The sequence below is a fragment of the Bos javanicus genome, chromosome 9 (assembly GCF_032452875.1).
Source record: "Bos javanicus breed banteng chromosome 9, ARS-OSU_banteng_1.0, whole genome shotgun sequence".
NCBI classification, from domain to species: Eukaryota; Metazoa; Chordata; class Mammalia; order Artiodactyla; family Bovidae; genus Bos; species Bos javanicus.
Genome location: NC_083876.1, coordinates 34,694,389 through 34,717,790, shown reverse-complemented (window position 1 = coordinate 34,717,790; position 23,402 = coordinate 34,694,389). Strand labels below are relative to the sequence as shown.

At 39.9% G+C, this 23,402-nt stretch overlaps 1 protein-coding gene and 2 long non-coding RNA genes across 4 annotated transcripts in view; 2 read left to right on the top strand and 1 right to left on the bottom strand.

Moving 5' to 3' along the window:
- The window catches only part of LOC133253815 (uncharacterized), a 57,097-nt gene extending 55,747 nt beyond the window's left edge, over nucleotides 1-1,350 (top strand). Inside the window, exon 4 of the long non-coding RNA XR_009738445.1 lies at nucleotides 926-1,350. This is a non-coding gene — a long non-coding RNA (uncharacterized LOC133253815). The remainder of the gene's footprint in view (nucleotides 1-925) is intronic.
- Nucleotides 1-23,402, bottom strand: part of FRK (fyn related Src family tyrosine kinase) — a 107,399-nt gene that overhangs the window by 28,668 nt on the left and 55,329 nt on the right. For both annotated transcript variants that reach the window (XR_009738439.1, XM_061427512.1), the window contains exon 2: nucleotides 15,524-15,645. Coding sequence is in view for 1 of the 2 variants with exons in the window: in XM_061427512.1 (XP_061283496.1) it covers nucleotides 15,524-15,645 (122 nt within the window). In the remaining variant the exon portion in view is untranslated. The remainder of the gene's footprint in view (nucleotides 1-15,523; nucleotides 15,646-23,402) is intronic.
- On the top strand, nucleotides 8,037-16,856 carry LOC133253816 (uncharacterized). Its single transcript, XR_009738446.1, has 2 exons — nucleotides 8,037-8,377; nucleotides 15,700-16,856. It is a non-coding gene; the product is annotated as an uncharacterized LOC133253816 (long non-coding RNA).

The window sequence follows — 23,402 nt, the reverse complement described above, 5'->3', positions numbered from 1 at the left end:
CAATATAAACAATTATACTTACAGGCAAAAATCAACTGCCTCTTCCATATTATATAGCACAGAAATCCATGAGCTTGAATCACATGTCTGTCCAAATACTTAGAATATTTTTGAGAAAACCACTGGTCTTATCCTCAAGACCTATATGGTCTAATTCCTTACAAAGGCAGGCCAATCCCTGTCAAAGCTGGCTCTTAAAATTTCAGAACAAAATAATCAATTTTGTTGTTTATACCTATAATATCATACAAAGATGAGCATCACTTTAATTAATACATAATTATAGCAATCGATATTTTGTCATAATTTAATTTAAAAACATTACCACAGTTTTACACGAAAAAAGCATTCGCAGCCTCTGATATTGCACAGAGCTAGAGACATGATGCTGAAGCTGAAACTCTAATACTTAGGCCACCTGATGCGAAGAAATGACTCATTGAAAAAGACCCCGATGCTAGGAAAGATTGAAGGTGGGAGGAGAAGGGGACGACAGAGGATGAGATGGTTGGATGGCATCACCAACTCGATGGACATGAGTTTGAGTAAACTCAAACTTTGAGTAAGCTCAACATTGCCTGTTGGCGATAGACAGGCGTGCTGCAGTCCATGGGGTCGCAGAGTCAGACACGACTGAGTGACTGGACTGAACTGAACTGATATTGCACAGAAAGTCTCTGGGAATCAATTTGACTGTTTATTCCTCTCAGGACTCTAACTTCTCACTTAGTATTACATGGGCAATAAATCACCAGGAATTTACATCCATGGATTATATTATCTCAGTTTCCTACTGATAATTTTTCACTGGGTTAAGATTTAATGTGACACGAAAGCCAGTGCTTCTACTTTTCAAAACTTACCCTAAGGAAATAATTCAAGTATTTACATGTATTTATTTAGTTATATCTCTGCTTTGTTCCAGAAAGCTCCAAAAGCTTGCATAAATCATCAAAATAGAATAAAATTTAAGGGAAGTGGATGAAGGAAATAGGACAAAAAGGAAAGAAAAGGATGATGACTCCAGAAACGAGGCTGGTATACTGTATGTAAGGTATTCTTTAGATTTCCATTCCATTCATGTTTGCTAGATATGCACCGAAGATTTGGCTCTCTGCATTTTTGACAGCTCACAGCCATGAGGGAAAATCATTCAGTTACCTGATTCCCTGAAGAAAATATTAATAAATTCTTATTCAAAAAAACACATGATTTCTGGTACTGAAATGAGAGAAATTTCTCACATGAGTCCTCATAAAGAAAAACACAGAAAATGTAATAAGCAATATCACCATCAACATTCTTAAGAGTAAATACATCAACACATTGCAAAGGGCTGGTTATTAGACTGCCACTAAGGTGAGCCAGTTTCCAACTTGAAATTCAATGAGAGCATTGTATGGGAAACTAACCACTGTTCATCATCCAAAACAGGGAAAGCAATAAGTGTAAGGATATTTATGCAACATTTTTATAGCATGAAATGACTGGTAAATTGCAGCAAATCTTAAAATTGAGAATTAAAAATAAAATCATAAAAATTATGTAGTAACAAGAAAAATATATAATGTGTTCGGTGTAATAAGTGGGGTAAAAAATTAAGAGTATAATTACAAACATGAGGATACATTTGGCTGCTGCTATGTCCTGGGGTCCTTTCCTGCTGAAGAAACCCAGCTGAGGTTCTTGTGAAAACCATAATTGCATGAGGGCTGAGATGATTTAATTTGCCAACAGGATAATAGTTGTGCTAGATTGGCAGATTTGTGAATATTTTACTCATTCTGTTTTTTCAAACCAACTGTAATAAAAGTATAGTGAATTTAAAATAAAAGCATATACATAATGCTTCCCACTTTATAGAGAGGCAACATAATTAACCACCTGAGACAATGTCCACACACATTATTCAAGACTGTCTATTAAGATACTTGATATTCTTTATATAAAGACCTCTATGAACTCATTTCTCTTTGAACTTGACACTTAAAATCATAATGCATCTCTTCTCACATAACCCAGTGAGAAGCACAATATGGTTCCATTTCTGCCTTAACTGCAAGAGAACCCCAAGCTAAACTGATTTCTAAATTGTGATAATTATCTCCCATTAGAGGCTCAGCAAGATCTATTTCTCTGTTCTTTTTCATTGATTTGTCTTTTTTACTGTTTAGCTGTATTTTATGGGTTTTTTTTTTAATGTTTGCTTATTTTTTTATGTTTAGCTCTGTTTCAGCAATGTAAGCCAACTTGAAAGCTTTTGTAGAAGTAAACACATTCACAAATGAAATGATATACAATCAAATAAAATGGCATATCTGCCAAACATAAGAAAGAATTTCTAATTAAATGAATTGCCCAACACTGGGACAGGCTGGTTCTCTGGGGTTTCTGGGAGGTTTAATGCTCCACTTAGAAAGTTAAAATTGTAAGGGATTTCTTGGGAAAAGCAATATTACTCTAGACAGCTTTTGCAAATTCTACTAGTCTATCAAAAAAAGGAAAACATGATACGTGAATGGCAAGAAACTTTACATATGACTGAGTCTAAATCCCTCTTTTACTGATGAACCTAGAGTTTCAAAATCAACTGCTAGTAGTTTGCAGGGCTGGAATCCACGTCTAGTCATCTAGGGTGCCCTGTTAATGACAGTAGAAATAGGAGAAACCTTTAACAATTATTTCCTGTTTCCTGTTTTGTTTCTCTTTTTTTCAAGAAATTGACTGATTTCTTAGGAGAATGTTTGAGGACTTTTAGAATACCACCTTTATCTTCCCTATCAAACTCACCCCAAACTCTCAGGAAGCCTTCTCTGTGATGGAGAACTCAAGCCCTGAATCCCTCTTCTCCTTCTTTGCACCCCATCTCAGTAAGTAGTAGACATGTTAAACAGAATGAACATGAAAGTCATGGAGAAATGTAATGAAAGATAATTGAAATACTTTGAAATGAATTTTTACCTCCTTGGGAAAATACAAAGGACCTTCTCATGTATTAACTAATTGATTTTCATAGCAGAATACTGTCTCCTTCCATTTTTTCATTGTTTTCACATATGCAAGACAACTTTTGGTCATTTGCTCATTATTCCTTCACATTTCCAAAAGCAGAGAGCTCTCATTCTCCATACCCAATGAGGACCCTTGATATAAGATGTGTTCCTGCTGTTTAGTTCAGACAAGTATTAGGTGAAGTGTACACAGGTCTGTTCAGATTTGGCTTCATTTGTCATAGCTGGTGGCAAACACAGCTCTGGTCATGTTCAAGTAAACATGTCACATAAAGACAAGCCATCTCCTAGTCATAGGCTGCTTTTGGAAGGCTGGCCAACCATCTTCCTAATGCCTCTGACTAGTTCAGGTATGAATCAGGTGAACAACCATGGATACTCACCATGATTCATCACTATCCCCAGAAAAAGAGTTCAAAGTACATGTTTCAGTGCAAGGGGGGCGTCAACACCTCCATCTTCCTGTGCAAAAGGTAGTACTCTTTACACACAAACATAAAACCAATTGGATTTTTAATGAGCACCCGCCTTAAGCAAGCACTGTGCTAAGTGCCTTTTTATGTCATATTTTATTTAATTTTCATACCAACCCTAAGGGATGTGGATATTTCTTCATTGTTTTACAGAGCAGAAAACAAAGTAGAGGGAGATTAAGTAAATTTCCCCTGGATACAAAGCAGGTAAATTTTCATTCTATGAGTTGAAACCAGGCAACAAAATGCTGAATCCCATAGCACACACTTAATCCCTCCACTAACTGTCTCCTTCTATTGCCAAACAGCAAGTATTTTTAAGCTACTCTCACAAGTCACTGCTCACAGCTCAGGGAGCAAGTAGGCTTATGGGTACTATTTAATCCCAAGATTAGGATAATGCTACAGAGAAGGTCTATTTCTGCAACTGACACCTTTTAAGGGAAACACAGGTTGAACATTCTTCCATCCAATGCTGTGATTCCACTTTTCTTATTCTTACTAGTTCTGAGTCTTCTCTGCCTACATCTTCTCCTTCTATATTGGTTCTGACCTGGACCACCACCTCAGCTCTCACAACTATCTTTGATAACACTGCAGACACGCGGCTTCAGCTGACTGTACTAGAGGTGCGATGACCCCCCAGTCTCTCTCTCCAGTGCACCTTCCTGACCCCTGCGGCACCTCAGATGTACCAAGTCACAACTTTAATTCCCATGATCTTATTCCCCAGTTTCCTCCCCACTTGAATATTCTCTCTCAGCGAACAGCATTGCCATCCTGAAACCCAGACAGCAAAGCTAGAGATTCAAGGATCTCCCCTGATTCCTCTGTCTTCCTGATTTCTCATCTCCAACTGAGCATTATATCCTATTTGTACTCCCCATCACCATCACCCTATGGCGTGTCCCCTCAGTTTCTCTCTTCTGGGCCGCTGCTTTCCCTGTCTCCAACATCTCTGTCTATCTTCCACAGTCACCAGAGTCACCTTCTAAAACCCAGATCTGAATTTATGATTCTCCTTTTTAAAGCTCTTCAAGTGTGCCCCATTGCCTAATGGTCATACACCTTAATGGAATTCTCTTCTGCACCCTACCCTCAAGGTTTAAACACTTATTGGTAGTTTCTGGAAGGCACCATGATGTTTCCTGTTTCTGTGCATTTGCACGAACTAGTTACTCCAACTAGAATGTTGTTCTATTTATATTTTAGAGACAAGTTCATTTTTCAAGCTCCAGCTCAGGCTCTCCTCCTCAATTAAGCCTCCAGACCTGAGCAAGCAGTGACTCACTTGGTCCTTCATATCCCACTGTTAATAGACTTCTGCTGTTGAATTCATTCCACAGTGCTGCTCCTGCGTATTTACACTGGCCTTCTCCTACTGGCTTTTGAGCCCTTTGATAGCATTTAATTAGAGGCGCTAGTGGTAAAGAACTCGCCTGCCAGTGCAGGAGAAGTAAGAGACATGGGTTCAATCCTTGGGTCAGGATGATCCCCTGGAGAAGGAAATGGCAACCCACTTCAGTATTCTTGCCTGGAGAATTCCACGGACAGAGGAGCCTGGTGGGCTACAGTCCATAGAGTTGCAAAGAGTTGGATACGACTAAGCAACTGAGCATGCACACATACACACAATTATGTGAGACATGAGGCCAGTGAATCAATCATTCTTTCTTGGCTTCTAATAGGTGCAGCATCCTTCCCCATCACTTTGACTTAGGATGTGGGTGTGTAACTTGCTATGGAGTGGGGGCAAACAACATATGGCACATCCCAGGAAAAGTTGTAAAGAGTTTGAATAGCAGGTTTCCTCCCACCTTGCCCCTTCAACCTTCTGCTCTCCACCAGGAGAGTGCCATAGCTAGGTCAGTGGCTACTCCTTTGACCTAAGTCCCAGAATGAAAGCTGTATGGAAATAAACCTAGGCTTTCTATCTGGGACAGAATCTAACCAAGTGTGACCAATCAACGTGTCACAGGAGTAAACCACTGAGATTCAGGATCAACATCTGATTGATCCAGGATATTTTAAAGAAAGCAATGTGACTTCTGAACAAGATTTAAAAGCTGCCCAAAGATCCAATTTTGGAACTAGCTATGCTCAGATCTTGGAGAAGGCAGTGGCACCCCACTCCAGTACTCTTGCCTGCAAAATCCCATGGATGGAGGAGCCTGGTGCTGCAGTCCCTGGGGTCGCTGCAAGTTGGACAAGACTGAGCGGCTTCGCTTTCACTTTTCACTTTCATCATTGGAGAAGGAAATGGCAACCCACTCCAGCGTTCTTGCCTGGAGAATCCCAGGGACGGGGCAGCCTGGTGGGCTGCCGTCTATGGGGTCGCAGAGTCAGACATGACTGAAGTAACTTAGCAGCAGCATGCTCAGATCTAGTTAGGTTACCTTTGATGAGCAACTTACTCTGTCTTGTCTCCAGTTCCATCAATTACAAAATAAGTGTCTTGAAAGTCCTTTCCAGTTCAGATTCTCTAATGTCTAGCATTCTAACAAGGAAATAAACATAGTCATCATAACATTTGAATTAGGTAGAGAAAAATTATGACTGCTACTTTCCAGAAGATAAAACTGGGACACAAACTTAAACATTTATATAAAATCTGAAAATTCTGAAGACTCATCGTTATGACAAAGGCACCTGCAGGAAAAGACAATGGGCTGCATGTGGAGTATAGTGCTTGACGCTTAGGATTCTGCCCTGTCTACTGGGCAACCCTCCCACCCAATAGCAGCTTCATTAAAGTATCCAACCCTCATTTTTTGCAACCTAAATTACCAAAATAAATATAGCAAAGTGCTGAAGTTACAGCACAAATTTCAAAGAGAAAAGAACAAAGCCAATGTCTTCTTCCTGCCATCCCAGACAGCAATGACCATATTGACAGTTTCAGAGTCCCATCATTAAGCCATGACACTAAGCTAGGATCATGGTACAAGCTCTCCAAAGGCTTAGGTTTGAATTTTAATGACAATAACATATATTTACATTGCCAGCTTAGTGCCAGGCAGTGTTCTAAGCACTTCTCATGCATTAACTGGTCTAACTCGTCTAATCCAAATACCACCAGGAGGTAGATACTATCTTTAATCTCCATTTTACTAAAGAGGGCTTCCCTGGTGGCTCACACAGGAAAGAGTCTGCCTGCAAGGCTGGAGACCCTGGTTCGATCCCTGGGTTGGAAAGATCCCCCAAAGAAGGAAATGGCAACCCACTCCAGTATTCCTGCCTGGAGAATCCCTTGGACAGAGGAGGTCCATGGTGTCATAAAGAGTTGGACACAACTGAGCAACTAACTCTTTCTTGCTTGCTAAGGAGGAACCTGAGGCACACAGAGGCTGAGTGATTTGCCCAAAGCCACATTGCTACTAAGAGAAAAAAGCCAAACCCATGCAACCATGCTGCTGAGTTTATTACTATTGACGGGAGAATCCAACTGTCACTCTGATGACCTCATCGTCCCAACCTAGATAACCTCAGAATAAAATTCTGCTTCCAGATTTCTCTCAAATTTCCAGTGTAAGGAAGCAATCCCCATTTCTACTCCAATCCATCACTATTCAATACAGAAAATCAAAATGTTTTCCCTGATTTCAACTATTCGCTTAGTCTTGTAAAAACCACAGTTAACACAACAAATAAGTAGATACCTTTCCTATAAAAGTGTGTCTTTTCTATTTAGTTGGCATTTCCCCTCCACTGCCAACTAGAAGGTACACTTCATGAGGGCAGGGACTGTCATGTTTACCATTGTAGCCCAGCCTTCTGAATACCAACTGCACATAGTAGGCATTAAATAAGTATTTGATGAATGAATGAATAAATCACAAGTTCTTTAAGGCGTGGATCATCATTTTGTTCAGGATTATACACATAAAAGATATAAAGAAAATGATGCTTACTAAAAGTACATGAAAATAGAAATATAATTTTTGCTTCTTTCCTTTTATGGTTTTTCCTCCATATTTTACTTCTGGAAAAAGATTTCTGCAAGTGAAAAGGAGATAGCTATGAAAGAGGATTTAAGGAAGGCCCCTGACCCACTGAAACAAATAGGAAAATAAATTTAGTCTCTGCCATGGCTAGACTTTTAAGACAACAGAATACTTTCTTAATTTGTAGTTCCCTTGCCAAAGCATCTAATAACCTGAGGCAAAGCATGTTTCTAAGATGCATTAGAAATGATTTCATGATTGATGCAATGCTGACAAATAGTTATAAAGTAGCTAATATACATGTATCATTTGAAATATATAGTTTAAAAATTAGAGCTACTCATTTATTAAATTGGATTGTGTATATTTCATTTACTTTGTATATCATGAACACATCTTATGTAACTATCAGGACAGGGAAAATAGATAACCTGAATCATTAAGAAAATACAAAGCTTGGTCAATTTTTTGAAATTAATAAAATTATTGCCAGTTGGATGTGGTTTTATTTATAGCACAAGATGCTAGAGATATTTTAAAATTAGAAACTTCTTTTCAACTAAAAATCAGATATTCTTCCCCTTTCTATAAATTAATGAGTCGTGGAAACAGAAAATCTAAACCAAAAAAACCTCTATTGTTTCCATAACGGCATGCTATTTCTTGATATGCCACTAGAGGGAGCACATGCTTGACTGAAAGCCCTGCTTGGCGGCAGTTGCGAAGAGGGGGGACCAGAAAATAGAAGTCAGCGTAGTGTTTTGGTTTTAAAATAAAGGTACACATATAGCATTCAGCATTGTAGACAACATCCATGTTTGTGTAAACATCGTGTGAAATATTCTCGTTAGGCTTAATGTTACAATTTTGTTTTGTTTTGTTTTTTCAATAACATGTTTTCTCCACTTAGTGTAACAAAAAGAAACTGGACACTTTATTTAAGAATCAGGTAACCTTGAAATATAAACATTTATTTAGTTATTATTTCCCTGAGATATAAACTAAACTAACTTTCTCAAGGCTGGTGGTAAGGAGGAGGAATTGGAAGGCCTGTGAGTCTCTGACTCTCCTTTCCAAAGTCAAGATATCTTAGTTTCCTGTTCAATCAAAAACTCAGCACAATGCCTCAAACGTTCTTCCTTATCTATGCCTCCTTTGTATTCCGCTGTTCAACTCTTGTCCTAATCCTTCCCCCTTTTCCCCAGTTGGAAAGCATCAAGTTCATAGATTATCAAAGCCCAAGATCCAGAAAGAACTGGTTTGACACCTCAGGTCTGGCAATGTCCTACTATCCAAAAATATAATAATCCATATTGAATTTGGATGCCTGGAGACAAAAGTTTTTTGCCTGTGTATCGTGTGTGTGTGTGTGTGTGTGTGTATGTGTATACAGACATAAACATAGATATATGTACTACATAATAAAACGTTAATTTTACTTTATAGAGTAAAACATCTGAAATATAATTTATCAGTAGTAATGTTAAGAAAAGGCAGGCATAATATGATTACTTACCAAAAAACACCACTTGCTATTATGGGCAGTGATATTTGCAATTAAGTTGAACACAACTAAATTATGACTTTAATTAAAAGGCATTTTCTAAGATGGCACCAACATGTTTAAAATTTAATACATTTTATGTGAGATACTGGAATTGTTAACATAGAATTTTCTTTCTGCACCGTTTGCACTTTTTAAAAAGCAAAACATCTCTAACCAATATCAAAATGCTCCCTAATCCATAGACATTTCATTGCATAATAAATTGAAGGAGCACTTTTTTCCCAACCAATTATTACTTGCCCTTCCTTGGGATATATGATTGTATTTATATCCATGGCTAATAGTAATAGAATTCCTGACATTCTCTTGTGGACACTATGTCCACATTAATTTTAAATGAAAACTAAATGGAGGCTGGGGGGACTGATAATGAAACACACAGCCTTTGGCCATTGGTCAGCATCCGATTAGAATGAGTCAGCAGGTCTTAGAAAGTTTGGGAGCGATAGTGGTATCTCAGCGGTTAGTGAAAGGTGGGTTTGGGTCTGAATTCTGGGCCAGGCAGAGAGATACAGGGCCACAGTGCCAATGACATCCTTCTCCAATTCTGTCTTCCCTACAAGTCTTATTACCTGAAAACAACTAATTTGTTAAGGTAAGAAGCTGTCTTTTTTCTAACAGAAGTCTGAAACACAGCACACAGTATTATTTGTGATCTTACATGGTCCAGACCTCTGAGGTTTAACAAAGCGACAATGGCCTTGCTTATCTTTGCTGCTGGTAGACGACAGGGTAAATACATGAGTGTTTGAGCATCTACCATCTTTACAAACTGTTCTAGAAACCATGGAGATAGAGAAGAAGCATGAAACAGAAGCAATAAAAGTATGTTGCTTCGGCTCAAGGAGTGTATCACCTAGTTTGAAAAGCACGTTTTTACCTACACTGAAAGAGTAACTCATAAATGTAAATGAGTCTTTGAATATGTAAGTTCAACATGAAGGATACACACAAGGTCAACCTGAAAGGGTACACTTCTTCCCTGATGAAGCTGCTGCTGTTCGCATTGTTTTTTGAATTGCCTTCAGAATGAATTTAGAAGGCATGCAGAAATATTTACCAAGTTATAAGTCCATGGTATCACTCAGGTTAATCAGCCATATGATTCAGAAATTTCTTTCAGTGATTCTGGCCACTTCCAGGTATTGAAGCTGCCCTTAATGAACATATTAACATATTAAATTGCCCCAGCTATGGCCTTTCATATAAAGTGATATCCTTTCTGTAAAGGCAGTTCTGCTATTTGTGTGATACTTCAGTTCTAAAAATTCTAGTATATTTATTTTAAAAATTAAATTATGTTGCTGCAGAGACCTACCTTATATTCTCAAGAGTAGATAGCAGGCTTCAAAGCAATCACAAAGTACTATTATAAAAGTGTTGCACATTCCATGGGACCTATGTGTTCAATGTAATGGAGATGTATCACAGTGAGTTCTCAGTTCAGCAGACACAAGTTAAAAAATAGATATGCCCTCCTGCAATTGCTTCAGACACCTCTGAACTAATTTCCTTTGGTTCCTTCTCCTCTCTCCAAGCATGTCTTCGTATGGACTTCATCATGGCTCAGGTGACTGGTTTCCCCCAATCACAGTTACCATAGATTATCCATTCTCCCTTATTTTATCTCATTTCTGATCAGCCACCAATTCCTGTCGGCTTTATCTTTTAAATATTTCTCACCTCCATGCCCTATCCTCTATTTGCTAAACCTCTGCCCTGATTCAAGCCATCACTGACAGAGACAAACAGGACTCTCTAGCAAAAAGCCCCAGGAGCTCCTTCTAAACTGCATGATACTGGGCCCACTGGGCCTGTCCCCCCACAACCCGCTTTGAGCAGTAAGAAGGGCTGCACCTGAATTCTATTATACTTCTGACAGGTCCTATGGTTTCCTTTTCCACAAAAGAGGAGCTACAATTTCCCACAGTGCCAAAGCCCAGAGGAGCTGGGCTTTCCAAACCACCCTGCAAACAGCTGATATCCAAAATCAGGCTAAGAGGCTTGTGCAAGTTTCCTGATGAGAGGGACTGGCTGTGGGGAAAACTGGGTCTTGCTCTAGTGGGCAGGGTCATGCTCAGTAAACCTTTAATCCAATTTGCTGATTGGTGGGCCTGTGCTCCCTCCCTGTTAGGTGTTTGGCTTGAGGCGACCCATTCCCAGAAAGGCAAACCAGTCCTGGAGCCCATGGGCTGTATGGCAGAGCTAAAGAGGACTTATGCCAACATGCGCCTCCCAGGACTGCTGCTGCTGCCGGTGCCCGTGTCTGCACAGCAGACCACGGCCAACGCACCCCTCCGAAGGAGACCCTCAAGCACTGGCAGGCAGGTCTGGCTCAGTCTCCTTTCCCCAGGCTCCGGGTGCACACAAGGTTTCGTCTGTGCCCTCCACGAGTCTCTGTTTCCCCAAGTCCCATGGAAGTTCTGTAATCAAATCCCACTGTTCTTCAAAGTCAGATTCCCTGGGGACTCCCAGTCCCTTTGCCAGATCCTCAGGCTGGGAAGTCTGATGTGGGGCCTAGAACATTTGCAACAGTGTGAGAAATTCTTTGGTACTGTTGTTCTTCCTGTTTGTGGGTCGCCCACCTGGCGGGTGATTTTAATATGATTGTACCCTCCTACCATCTCATTGCTGCTTCTCCTATGTCCTTGGACACGGAGTATCTTTTTTGGTGGGTTCCAACGTCCTCCTGTTGATGGATGTTGCCGCTAGTTGCAGTTTTAGTGTGCTCACAGGAGAAGATGAGTGAAAAAGCTGGCTTAAAACTCAACATTTAAAAAACTAAGATCACGGCACCCAGTCCCATCACTTCATAGCAAATTGATGGGAAAACGTAGAAACAGTGATAGGTTTTATTTTCTTGGGCTCCAAAATCACTGCTGATGGTGACTGCAATTATGAAATTAAGACACTTGCTCCTTGGAAAAAAACTATGAAAAATCTAAAAAGCATATTAAAGACCAGAGATATCACTTTGCCAACAAACGTCCATATAGTCAAAGCTGTTGTTTTTCCTGTAGTCATGTATGGATGTGAGAGTTGGACCATAAAGAAGGCTGAGCACTGAAGAATTGATGCTTTCAAACTGTGGTGCTGGAGAAGACTCTTGAGAGTCCTTTGGACAGCAAGGAGATCAATCCAGTCAATCCTAAAGGAAATCAACCCTGAATATTCTTTGGAAGGACTTATTCTGAAGCTGACACTCCAATATTTTGGCCACACACAAAGAACAGACCTTATTGGAAGAAACCCTGATGCTGGGAAAGACTGAGGGCAGGAGAAGAAGGGGGAGACAGAGGATGAGATGGTTGGATGGCATCACCGATGCAATTGACATGAGTTTGAGCAAACTCCAGGAGTGAAGGACAGGGAAGCCTGGTGTGCTGCAATCCATGGGGTCACAAAGAGTCAGACATGGCCTAGCGACTGAACAACAACAACAAACTCAGACTGCTCTCGAGCGCCCTAAGGCCACTCCTGCACTTGCCCCATAAAAAAAGGAGAGTAACAAAGGGGCCGTGCGGCTTCTGGGGACAAGCAAAGCATCAGTGCAGCTGGCTAACTGTAGGTTCCCAGGCCCCACTCCATGGAATGCTGACTGACTGCTGTCTCACACCTGTGATTTCAGACAGCAGCGATGATGCTTCTGTGTTTACCTGTCATTTCTCCCCAGAGTGAGTGAAGTCGCTCAGTTGTGTCTAACTTTTTGCTACCCCATGACCTGTATAACCCACCAGGCTCCTCCATCCATGGTATTTTCCAGGCAAGAATACTAGAGTGGGTTGCCATTTCCTTCTCCAGGGAATCTTCCCGATCCAGGGATCAAAGCCCAGTCTCCCGCACTGCAGGCAGACTCTTTACCATTTGAGCCACCAGGGAAGCCCTGCTCCCCAGACCATCACCTATAAATCGTTCACCTGTTCTGCTTTCCACACTGCCACCAACATTTAGCCCAAGGCACTTTCTACCTAACACCTCCTTCTATATTTGAACCTAGAGAAAAAGGTCCACATTTCTCACGCTGGTATACAAGGCCCTGAACAGTTCAGCTCCAACTTTTCAGGCTCATTTTTGGCCATTCCTGCTCTCCTCCATCACTGCTTTACACACACACACACACACACACACACACACACCTGCACTATCCTTCCCCCTTTCCACCCTCCATTCCACATAACACTGGACATATCACAACCCTGTGCATTGGCCTTGCCAGAAATAATCACTGTCACCCCGCTACCTCGTGAGGCAAACTGAACACAAATGCGGCCTCCTCTGGGAAACCTTCCAAATGCCCTCTCCTAGACTTAGCCCCTGCCCTCTCTCATCTCACAACAGGAGGGTTATAACCCTCCTAAGACAGTGCCCTGCTCTCCCTGATGCCCTTGATTTAACAAAGGCCTGGCACAGAGTAGGCACTCAAACATTTGTTCCAGAAATAGTATTAAAAAATGATATCAGCTATTAGATGTATCAACCTGAATATTGCTGATGAACCCTTTTGTCTCATGTCCTCAGGGTGGTCATTTCTTGACTATCTTCAGTCTAGTATCACCTGCTTTTGAAAGGGTTTCACTGAGGATGAATCTGGAACTCCCTCTCCTCCTCTAGAGATTTTCCCATGCAGTTACCTAAAGTAAAATCACTATGTGCAATGCAGTGTTTTTTCTGAAAAACTCAACTGAAAGTCATCTTTCAGCCTTCAAGATGTATTTTTCTGAAAGTGTACCTTAAACAATAATATAAATGCTTATGGGACACCAAACATTGAATTAATATTAATGGCAATAACAATGATCATTTCCTTTAGAGCAATTGATTGAAGTCAAGAAATAGCCGAACCAGTTGACATGAAGCCAGAATTTTACATTTTTCATCAGAAAAACAACTCTCTACCAATGACAAATAACAGTAAGGCCACTAAAACTACCTGTCATGCATCTAATGAAGACAGATTCTCCGGCTACCACATATAATATGTAATATCCAAAAGCACTGCTCTAATCCACAGCTAATTAGTGTCATGCCATTATGAGAGGTGTCACGGCCCCAACTCTCTCCCCAGATCAGCGCAGACCTCACAAGAGCTGACAGCCGTGCAAGGATCACAACAAGCCAATTAGCACCCACCCCAACCTTGGGCTGCTGCTTCTCAGCGCCTGCCCCAGCATCAATAAATCACGCTTCCTCGTGAAGCTCTTCTCTGACAGCTACGAACCGTTGCTGCTGGAGGAATAAAGACAATACTTCGAAGGAAAACTCATGTGGGAAAGACAGAGATAGAAAAGGGATATTATTTGCCTTCCTTTAGTGGCACAACTGTCAGCAAAATTGAAGACCATCAATTCAGACTGATTAGGAGACAACTGCACTAAGAAATAAATTCATGACTGATATACCTGAAGATCGTTAGTGGTAATCAAAGTCAGCAATTGGCTTGTTCGGTCATTTGTTTGTTTGAATGTAGATATATCAAAGACCCGTTTTCCCCATTTTTCTCCCGTATCACCCTCCTTCTGGCTAATGAGAAAATTTCCCTTTCAGCAGAACATAAAGGTCTGCATTTACTTGCCCCCCAGTGAATACACAGCAATCAGATAATTTGTTTGCAAGACTCTAAATGGCTTGACTTCATTGAAAAGGAATCTATAATGATATGCTGGTCTCCAAGTAGAACCTATAAAGCTTCCTAAATCCATAGGCAAGCGCTAGAGTATTCTCAGCACATAACAGCCAATATCCTTGTAATTTTATTCTAAGCCTATAAAGCTGTTTTGTTCCATAATATTCTACTTATAAAGTGTTCAGAACAGTCACTGTAGCCTGGGAATTATTTAAAGATATGACTCAAGTAATCCTACTTTTCCTGTGTTTTTCTCATGGAAATATTCTTCTTCTATATTTTTAATGCTAGGATCTAAAACATTTAATCTAGCTTTTGACTGATGACTACCTAATATATAAGCACCTGTAATGCTTAAAGATAACTCTGGGGTCCCCTACGCTTCTTGTCTTCTAAGATATTATTAAGTAAACACATACTTGACTCTTAGCCAGAAAACTACATTTGACCAAATGTTACATGTCATGGGTTAATTAAGCACATTGGCATTCAGGATTTCAATTCATTTTCTATTTACCAGGCAAATACAAATGAAATGTAAAACAAAAAAAAAGTATTATGGCAAGATCAATTCTGACAAGTTTAGACTCTGCTTCTTGCTTATCATTCTCTAGAAGGATAGACTAGTAGATAATGCAAAAGTGTGAAAACACAGGCAGATCCATATAGTTTTCATTTCATACCTAGAGAGTATGTATTTGAAACTATTTACAGATACTTCTAACCATAGATAGAAAATTTTTTTTGCTAATTTTTATATTACTAGAGCGGTTCAGTACATTTATTGTTGATACTATTCTGAAGATAGGAAGGCAAACTTAAAATTAACATGTCCATGTTCACACAGAAGAACATGACTACAGACTCTCAAATCCATACTTAAATCACACAGACAATTCCCATACCTGAAAGGGCGAAATCGCCTTTCTGACTTTCACTTTCTCTGATTAGAAAAGCTCCCGTCTGGTTTTCTGAATATAATAGCTGTTTTTCAGCATCTGTTCTCTTGATTGCTCCAAAGAACCACCTAAAAAGAGAGAGATAAATTTTAATTAACCAATCAACATTTGTTTTTTTTAAGGAGGAAGAAGTTTGTCAAGAAAGTATTTCAATATCACAGAGACTTGATACTCTTCAGTGAAACTATAACAGGTACAAACGGTAGCTTTCGATACTTGACTTGGTTCTTCTGGATGTCTTCAATCCTCATCAGGAGTCTTTAATACATTACAAAATAGGAATTTGGGTGATGTCTGTTATGACAACCCTTCTCACACATGCATTCTCTCTGAGAAATCCTGTATTCACTTTCTGTCAAATGCAAAGCTTCCAAGGTGGGATTACCACCACATGGTTAAGTTTGCCATGCTCCATGATTCAAAATTGCTCATCATCACCATCAGACTGTCCACTAACTCTCCTAACACCAGGTGTTAGGAGGCAAACATTCCAATCCAGGGATTCATATATTTCATATCAAACTGTGAACAGTCAAAAATGTAGTTCTCTGAGCTTTTTTTCTTCTGCTTCTTCTTTTTATTATTCCTTTTTGCAGCACACAGGCTTAGCTGTCCATAGCATGTGGGATATAGGATTTTAGTTCCCCAACCAGGGATCAAACCCATGTCCCCTGATTGTAAGGCAAGATTCTTAACCACTGGACCACCAGGGAAGTCCCTCTCTAGGCTTTAATTTCCACCTTTCCCCATATCCATTGCTGTCAACTCCTCCAGTAATGTAAGATGATTTTGCATGTTTAGAAGGAAGTTTTCATCCATGGAGTGAATGAGTGAAAGTCACTCAGTCATTTCTGACCGTTTGCAACCCATGGACTATAGAGTCCATGGAGTCCTCCAGGCCAGAATACTGGAGTGGGTAGCCTTTCCCTTCTCCAGGGGATCTTCCCAACTCAGGGATTGAACCCAGGTCTCCCACATTGCAGCTAGATTCTTTACCAGCTGAGCCACAAGAGAAGCCCAAGAATACTGGAGTGGGTAGCCTATCCCTTCTCCAGCAGATCTTCTCCACCCAGGAATTGAACTGGGGTCTGCTGCATTGCAGGTGGATTCTTTACCAACTGAGCTATAAAGGAAGCCCCTTCATCTGTGGAAAGATTATATGGAAAAGATACTTCTGCCTGAGTAGTATCTTCTCAGTGTCCCCTTCACTTCTTATCTTTACCCTCTTATCCAAAAAATTCCAGAACTACAAGAGTCAATAAAGGTGAATATGATCAAATCCAACAAAGAGTTATGGATATTAATATCACAGCCAGTTTAAAACTGGCTATGTCAAGTAAGTAGACACCAATATGATAAAGAGGAAACTGAGATAGCCAGATTTTCATGAATAAACTTTCACTATGGGGTCATAATTTTGATCTTTATCATTAAAGATTTTAGGTAAAACATTTATCTTTCCAGGTTATCATCTTTTAAAATATAAGCACTGAAAAGGAAATGTAGGCTTGAGGGAAAAGATTCAGGCTGAGTGAGGAACTGCAGGCTGGGAGAGGCCCTCAAAATTGGCTCCAGTTATTTGAAGAGGGCACAGGTATCAGGGAGTATGAGGGCACTAAGGTGATATAATTGAAAGAAGAAGTGGAAGAAGTTGGGAAAAAAGGACATTAAAATATAATTACCTCCTGACAAAAGTAAGATGTTTGTTTACCATTTTCCTAATTATCAAATTTCAAATTATATAATATTAACTGTATTAGCCAGGAAATGCCAGATTATGTTAGAGCAATGAACAACTCCAAAAATCTCAGTGGTTTAGAGACACCAGAGATTTATTTTGTACTCAGCTGCGTGTACACAGAAGCTCATCTGTGCTACATCCATCTCTATGTCTACCAAAGAATTTCCACCTCCATGCTTCCATAACTGGCCAGGAAGGCAGGATTGGAAACTGTGGCAAATCACAGGCTGGCTTCTGGAGCTTCTATTTAAAGCTTCTGCTCAAGAATGAGCCTATGGACAAAAATGATCAGATCAGATCAGTCGCTCAGTCGTGTCCGACTCTTTGCGACCCCATGAATCGCAGCACGCCAGGCCTCCCTGTCCATCACCAGCTCCCGGAGTTCACTCAGACTCATGTCCATCGAGTTGGTGATGCCATCCAGCCATCTCATCCTCTGTCGTCCCCTTCTCCTCCTGCCCCCAATCCCTCCCAGCATCAGGGTCTTTTCCAATGAGTCACCTCTTCGCATGAGGTGGCCAAAGTACTGGAGTTTCAGCTTTAGCATCATTCCTTCCAAAGAAATCCCAGGGCTGTATGTTCATGCCTAAATGCAAAGAGAAAATACAATCCTACTATTTCCTCGAAGGCAGAAAACTTGGAAACACTGGGTGGACTACACTAATGACTACCACACTGATTCAATAACAGGAACCAAATTAATATCCATAGACTATTGTTTGCCCAACTGAAATTATAAAAGGCTTGGAAATGTTCCAACCTAGACAGCATATTAAAAAGCAGAGACATTACTTTGCCAAGAAATGTCCATCTAGTCAAGGCTATGGTTTTTCCAGTGGTCACATATGGATCTGAGAGTTGGACTGAATATTCATTGGAAGGACTGATGCTGAAACTCCAATACTTCGGCCACCTGATGCTAAGAACTGACTCATTTGAAAAGACCCCCATGCTGGGAAAGATTGAAGGCAGGAGAAGAAGGGGACGACAGAGGATTAGATGGTTGGATGGCATTCCCGACTCGATGGACATGGGTTTGGGTAAACTCCGGAAGTTGGTGATGGACAGGGAAGACTGGCATGCTGCAGTCTCTGGGATCTCAAAGAGTCGGCCACAACTGAGTAACTGAACTGAACTGATTGGAAATGTTCTAAGGTGGGGATAGAATAAATTCATAGAAAAATAGAAATTTATTTTTTCCATCACTGCATAAATAAGTAAATAAAATAATGGAACATAATTAAAAACTCAAACAGAACCAAACATACAAATTAGTGATGAAAGTATAGATTAGTCAATAAATGATGCTGGTACCATTCATATTCCATATGAAAATATTAATTGATGCTACTTACAGCATACGCAATAATTTTACATAGATTAAAGACCTAATATAGAAGGCAAACTTTAAAACATTCTGAGGATATTGGAGTAGGGAAGTTTTCCTCAACAATACAAAAAGAAAAGGAAGACATATAAGCTTTAAGGGGAAAGACTGATGACATTTATTGCATCACAATTAAAAACTAACAACACCAAGATTGCCATGAAATAAAATTTAAATATAAGCCACAGACCTGGAAAAGGTACTTGCACAGCATATAACCAAGAATAAGATTACTATTCAGATTATATAGAAATCTATATTCACTAAAAAGTAAATAAGACACAGTATATACTATGACAAAAATTGACATAGTATATACCTGATAGATGACAGAAAAACAAAAAACCTAATAACCAGTAAAGAAAAAAAAAAAAAAGGAAGGTAGTACAGCCTTTATCTATTGCCAATAATTATGAATATTAAGAATATTTAAATATAAAAATGAGAAGTGATTTCACTTTCAGGCTGGACAAAATTTAAAACTTTCACATTCAGACAGTGGGGAAAATGTGAAACAAGAACCTTTATACAGTACTAATACTAGTGGCAAGGTAATGGGTACAATTCATTCAGGGAGCATTTGGCAATACTTGGTAAAACTGAATATTTGTATACTACTTAACTTCCTTTCTAGGTTGTATACTCTATGTGCTCAAGGAAATATACCACAAAAACATTTACTAAAGAATTCTCACATTGAAAATTGGAAACAACCTAAATGTCCACTTCAGGGGAATTGATACATAAACTTAATTATGCATATAAAATAGATTACTATATGGGAGTTAAAGCAAATATATTGTTGAGGGACAAAAGGAAGTTCAAGAATGATCCATAACATTATAATGCCATTTATACAAAATTTAAGCAAACACATTAAAAAAAAAAACACATAGATTTTTATGGATAAATGCCTATTTAGTGAAAGCTAATGTTGAAAATTCTGAAAGAGATAGGAATACCAGACCACCTGACCTGCCACTTGAGAAACCTGTATGGAGGTCAGGAAGCAACAATTAGAACTGGACATGGAACAACAGAACTGGTTCCAAATAGGAAAAGGAGTACGTCAAGGCTGTATATTGTCACCCTGCTTATTTAACTTATATGCAGAGTACATCATGAGAAATGCTGGGATAGAAGAAGCATAATCTGGAATCAAGATTGCCGAGAGAAATATCAGTAACCTCAGATATGCAGATGACACCACCCTTATGGCAGAAAGTGAAGAAGAATTAAAGAGCCTCTTGGGTGAAAGTGAAAGAGGAGAGTGAAAAAGTTGGCTTAAAGCTCAACATTCAGAAAACTAAGATTGTGGCATCCGGTCCCATCACTTCATGGGAAATAGATGGGGAAACAGTGGAAACAGTGACAGACTTTATTTTGGGGGGTTCCAAAATCACTGCAGACGGTGACTGCAGCCGTGAAATTAAAAGACGTTTACCCCTTGGAAGGAAAGTTACAACCAAGCTAGACAGCATACTAAAAAGCAGAGACGTTACTTTGCCAGCAAAGGTCCATCTAGTCAAGGCTATGGTTTTTCCAGTGGTCATGTATGGATGGGAGAGTTGGACTATAAAGAAAGCTGAGCGCCGAAGAATTGATGCTTTTGAACCGAGGTGTTGAATAAGACTCTTGAGAGTCTTTTGGACTGCAAGGAGATCCAACCAGTCCATCCTAAAGGAAATCAGTCCTGTGTGTTCATTGGAAGGACTGATGTTGATGCTGAAACTCCAATATTTTGGCCACCTGATGCGAAGAGCTGACTCACTGGAAAAAGCCCTGATGCTGGGATAGATTGAAGACGGGAGAAGAAGGGGACGACAGAGGATGAGATGGTTGGATGGCATCACTGACTCAATGGACATGAGTCTGAGCAAGCTCTGAGAGTTGGCAATGGACAGGGAGGCCTGGCGTGCTGCAGTCCATGGTGTCACAAAGAGTCAGACAGGACTGAGTGACTGTTGAAGTGATAGTTAAAGTACTCAGGCAATTTCTTTTTAGACTCCATTTCCAACAATGGCAAAATTTCTTCAGACAAATATTTCAAGCAAAGAAGCAACATGGATCAAATATATTGATCAATCCCGTACATTTTCCTGATTTCTGGTGCATTAATTATCCAGCAACATTAAAATGTTTGGTCCAAATGTAAATATGTAAACCTCTATGAGAATTATAATTCATCTTATAGATTAAATTCTTAGAAGTACAACTATATCTCCTATATCTCATTTTTCTAAAGAATAAACACTCCATTATGTAAGTTTTACATGCAAACATTACATTTGTATTTTGGATAATCAAGTTTATAAAATGACATGTTTTCTCTGCCCAATATACATATAAGCAAACAGTTCTGTAAATCAAATGGTTAAAGATACGGTCATTTTACGACATTTGAAGAGAGGAACTTCTGTCTCACCCATTCTGGATTCTTGGACAATCACTTTACAAGGCAAATCACACCAGGGAAAAATTGATAATAACAATGAAATACATGAAACTATTAAGTTGGCATAAAAGTTTGTTCAGGTCTTCCCATAACATCTTGTGGAAAAAACCAAACAAACTTTTTGACCACCCCAATACTTAACTGGATGTATCAGCTCACTTAATATCTGGAATTTGACTTGGCTGAGCTACCATCAAGAAATGAAGAAAATAGGGCTTCCCTGTTGGGTCAAAAGAATTTGCCTTGCAATGCAAGGGATACCAGTTTGATCCGTGATCTGGAATGATCCCACATACATTGGAGCAACTAAGCCTGCATGCCACAGCTACTGAGCCTGTTCCCTAAAGGCCCGGGAACTGCACCTACTGTGCTCATGAGCCGCAGCTACTGAAGCCCATGCTCCCCAACAAGAGAAGCCAGTGCAATGAGAAACCACAACTAGAGAGAAGCCCCCACGCCTCACAGCTAGAGAAAGCCCCTGTGCAGCGATGAAGACCCACCGCAGCCAAAAAACAAATAAATATTTAAAAGAAGTGAAGAAAATGAATAAAAATAGTTTTCTGGATGCAGCGGCATTATAATGCCATCTTTCACACTCAAAGATGATGCATCTGCTATAGACTGTGATCACTAGAGCGTATGCTGTTGTATGGATTAATGGGCAACTGATAGTGCAGTCCACCCTCTGCGTATGTGAAAATTGTTCCTTAATTTGTGGTCCGAGCCTTGGGCACAAGTGCCATCCTCCTCGGTTCTGCCTTCAGAGCCCTTGCTGGCCGCGTTCTGGAGGAGTACATCCACCGCAGCCATTTTCAGCGCTCTCTGTACGCTTTGGTTCTTATGTGCAGCAAACAGTGAATGCCAAGAAGAAATCAAGAAATCCTAAGAGGATATAAAACATCAAAGAAGAGTCTTATAGAGCTTGATCCTCAAAATGTGGGTCAGCATCACATGGAAACTTGGAAATTTGCATGCTTTACATCTTAGCTACTGAATCAGAAAGCCTGAAGGTGAGGCCCGGCATCCTGGGTTTTAATAACTTGTCCCCCAGTAAATCCGATGCACACCAAAGACTGAGAACTACTGAGGTACAGAGACAGTAAAGAGGTTAGAAATTTACATAAGACATCAGAGAATAAGTTAGATTTGGCACTTACATGTGAATAACTATCCAATAAAATGACACTACACACATACACATATACATTTTATTGATATTTAATGAAAATAACCTTTATTACTATGCTTTATCCACCATGAAAGAGACCTTGATTAAGACTAGCCAAAAAGAAGAGGAGCTTCGTAGTAACCTATAACCTTGGAGAAAAATGCTTCAATTAGATGAAAATGGAGGGAAAAATACAATACTTTTTTAGACAGAAGGAGTATGTAATTGAAATCTACGATTTATTTTGCAAACATTTGAGTGTCTACTGTGTGTAAATTATATAGCCCTGAGATAGAAAGATCTGCAAGACATATTGCTAGATAAGAAAGGGTAAGATCTTCACAACCCAGATAATCGTGACGGTGTGATCACTCACCTAGAGCCAGACATCCTGGAATGTGAAGTCAAGTGGGCCTTAGAAAGCATCACTATGGACAAAGCTAGTGGAAGTGATGGAGTTCCAGTGGAGCTATTTAAAATCCTGAAAGATGATGCTGTGAAAGTGCTGCACTCAATATGCCAACAAATTTGGAAAACTCAGCAGTGGCCACAGGACTGGAAAAGGTCAGTTTTCATTCCAATCCCAAAAAAAGGCAATGCCAAAGAATGCTCAAAACCACACAATTGCACTCATCTCTCATGCTAGTAAAGTAATGCTCAAAATTCTCCAAGCCAGGCTTCAGCAGTACGTGAACCGTGAACTTCCTGATGTTCAAGCTGGTTTTAAAAAGGCAGAGGAACTAGAGATCAAATTCCCAACATCTGCTGGATCATGGAAAAAGCAAGAGAGTTCCAGAAAAGCATCTATTTCTGCTTTATTGACTATGCCAAAGCCTTCGACTGTGTGGATCACAATAAACTGTGGAAAATTCTGAAAGAGATGGGAATACCAGAACACCTGACCTGCCTCTTGAGAAACCTGTATGCAGGTCAGGAAGCAACAGTTAGAACTGGACATGGAACAACAGAACTGGTTCCAAATAGGAAAAGGAGTACGTCAAGGCTGTATATTCTCACCCTGATTATTTAACTTATATGCAAAGTACATCATGAGAAACGCTGGACTGGAAGAAA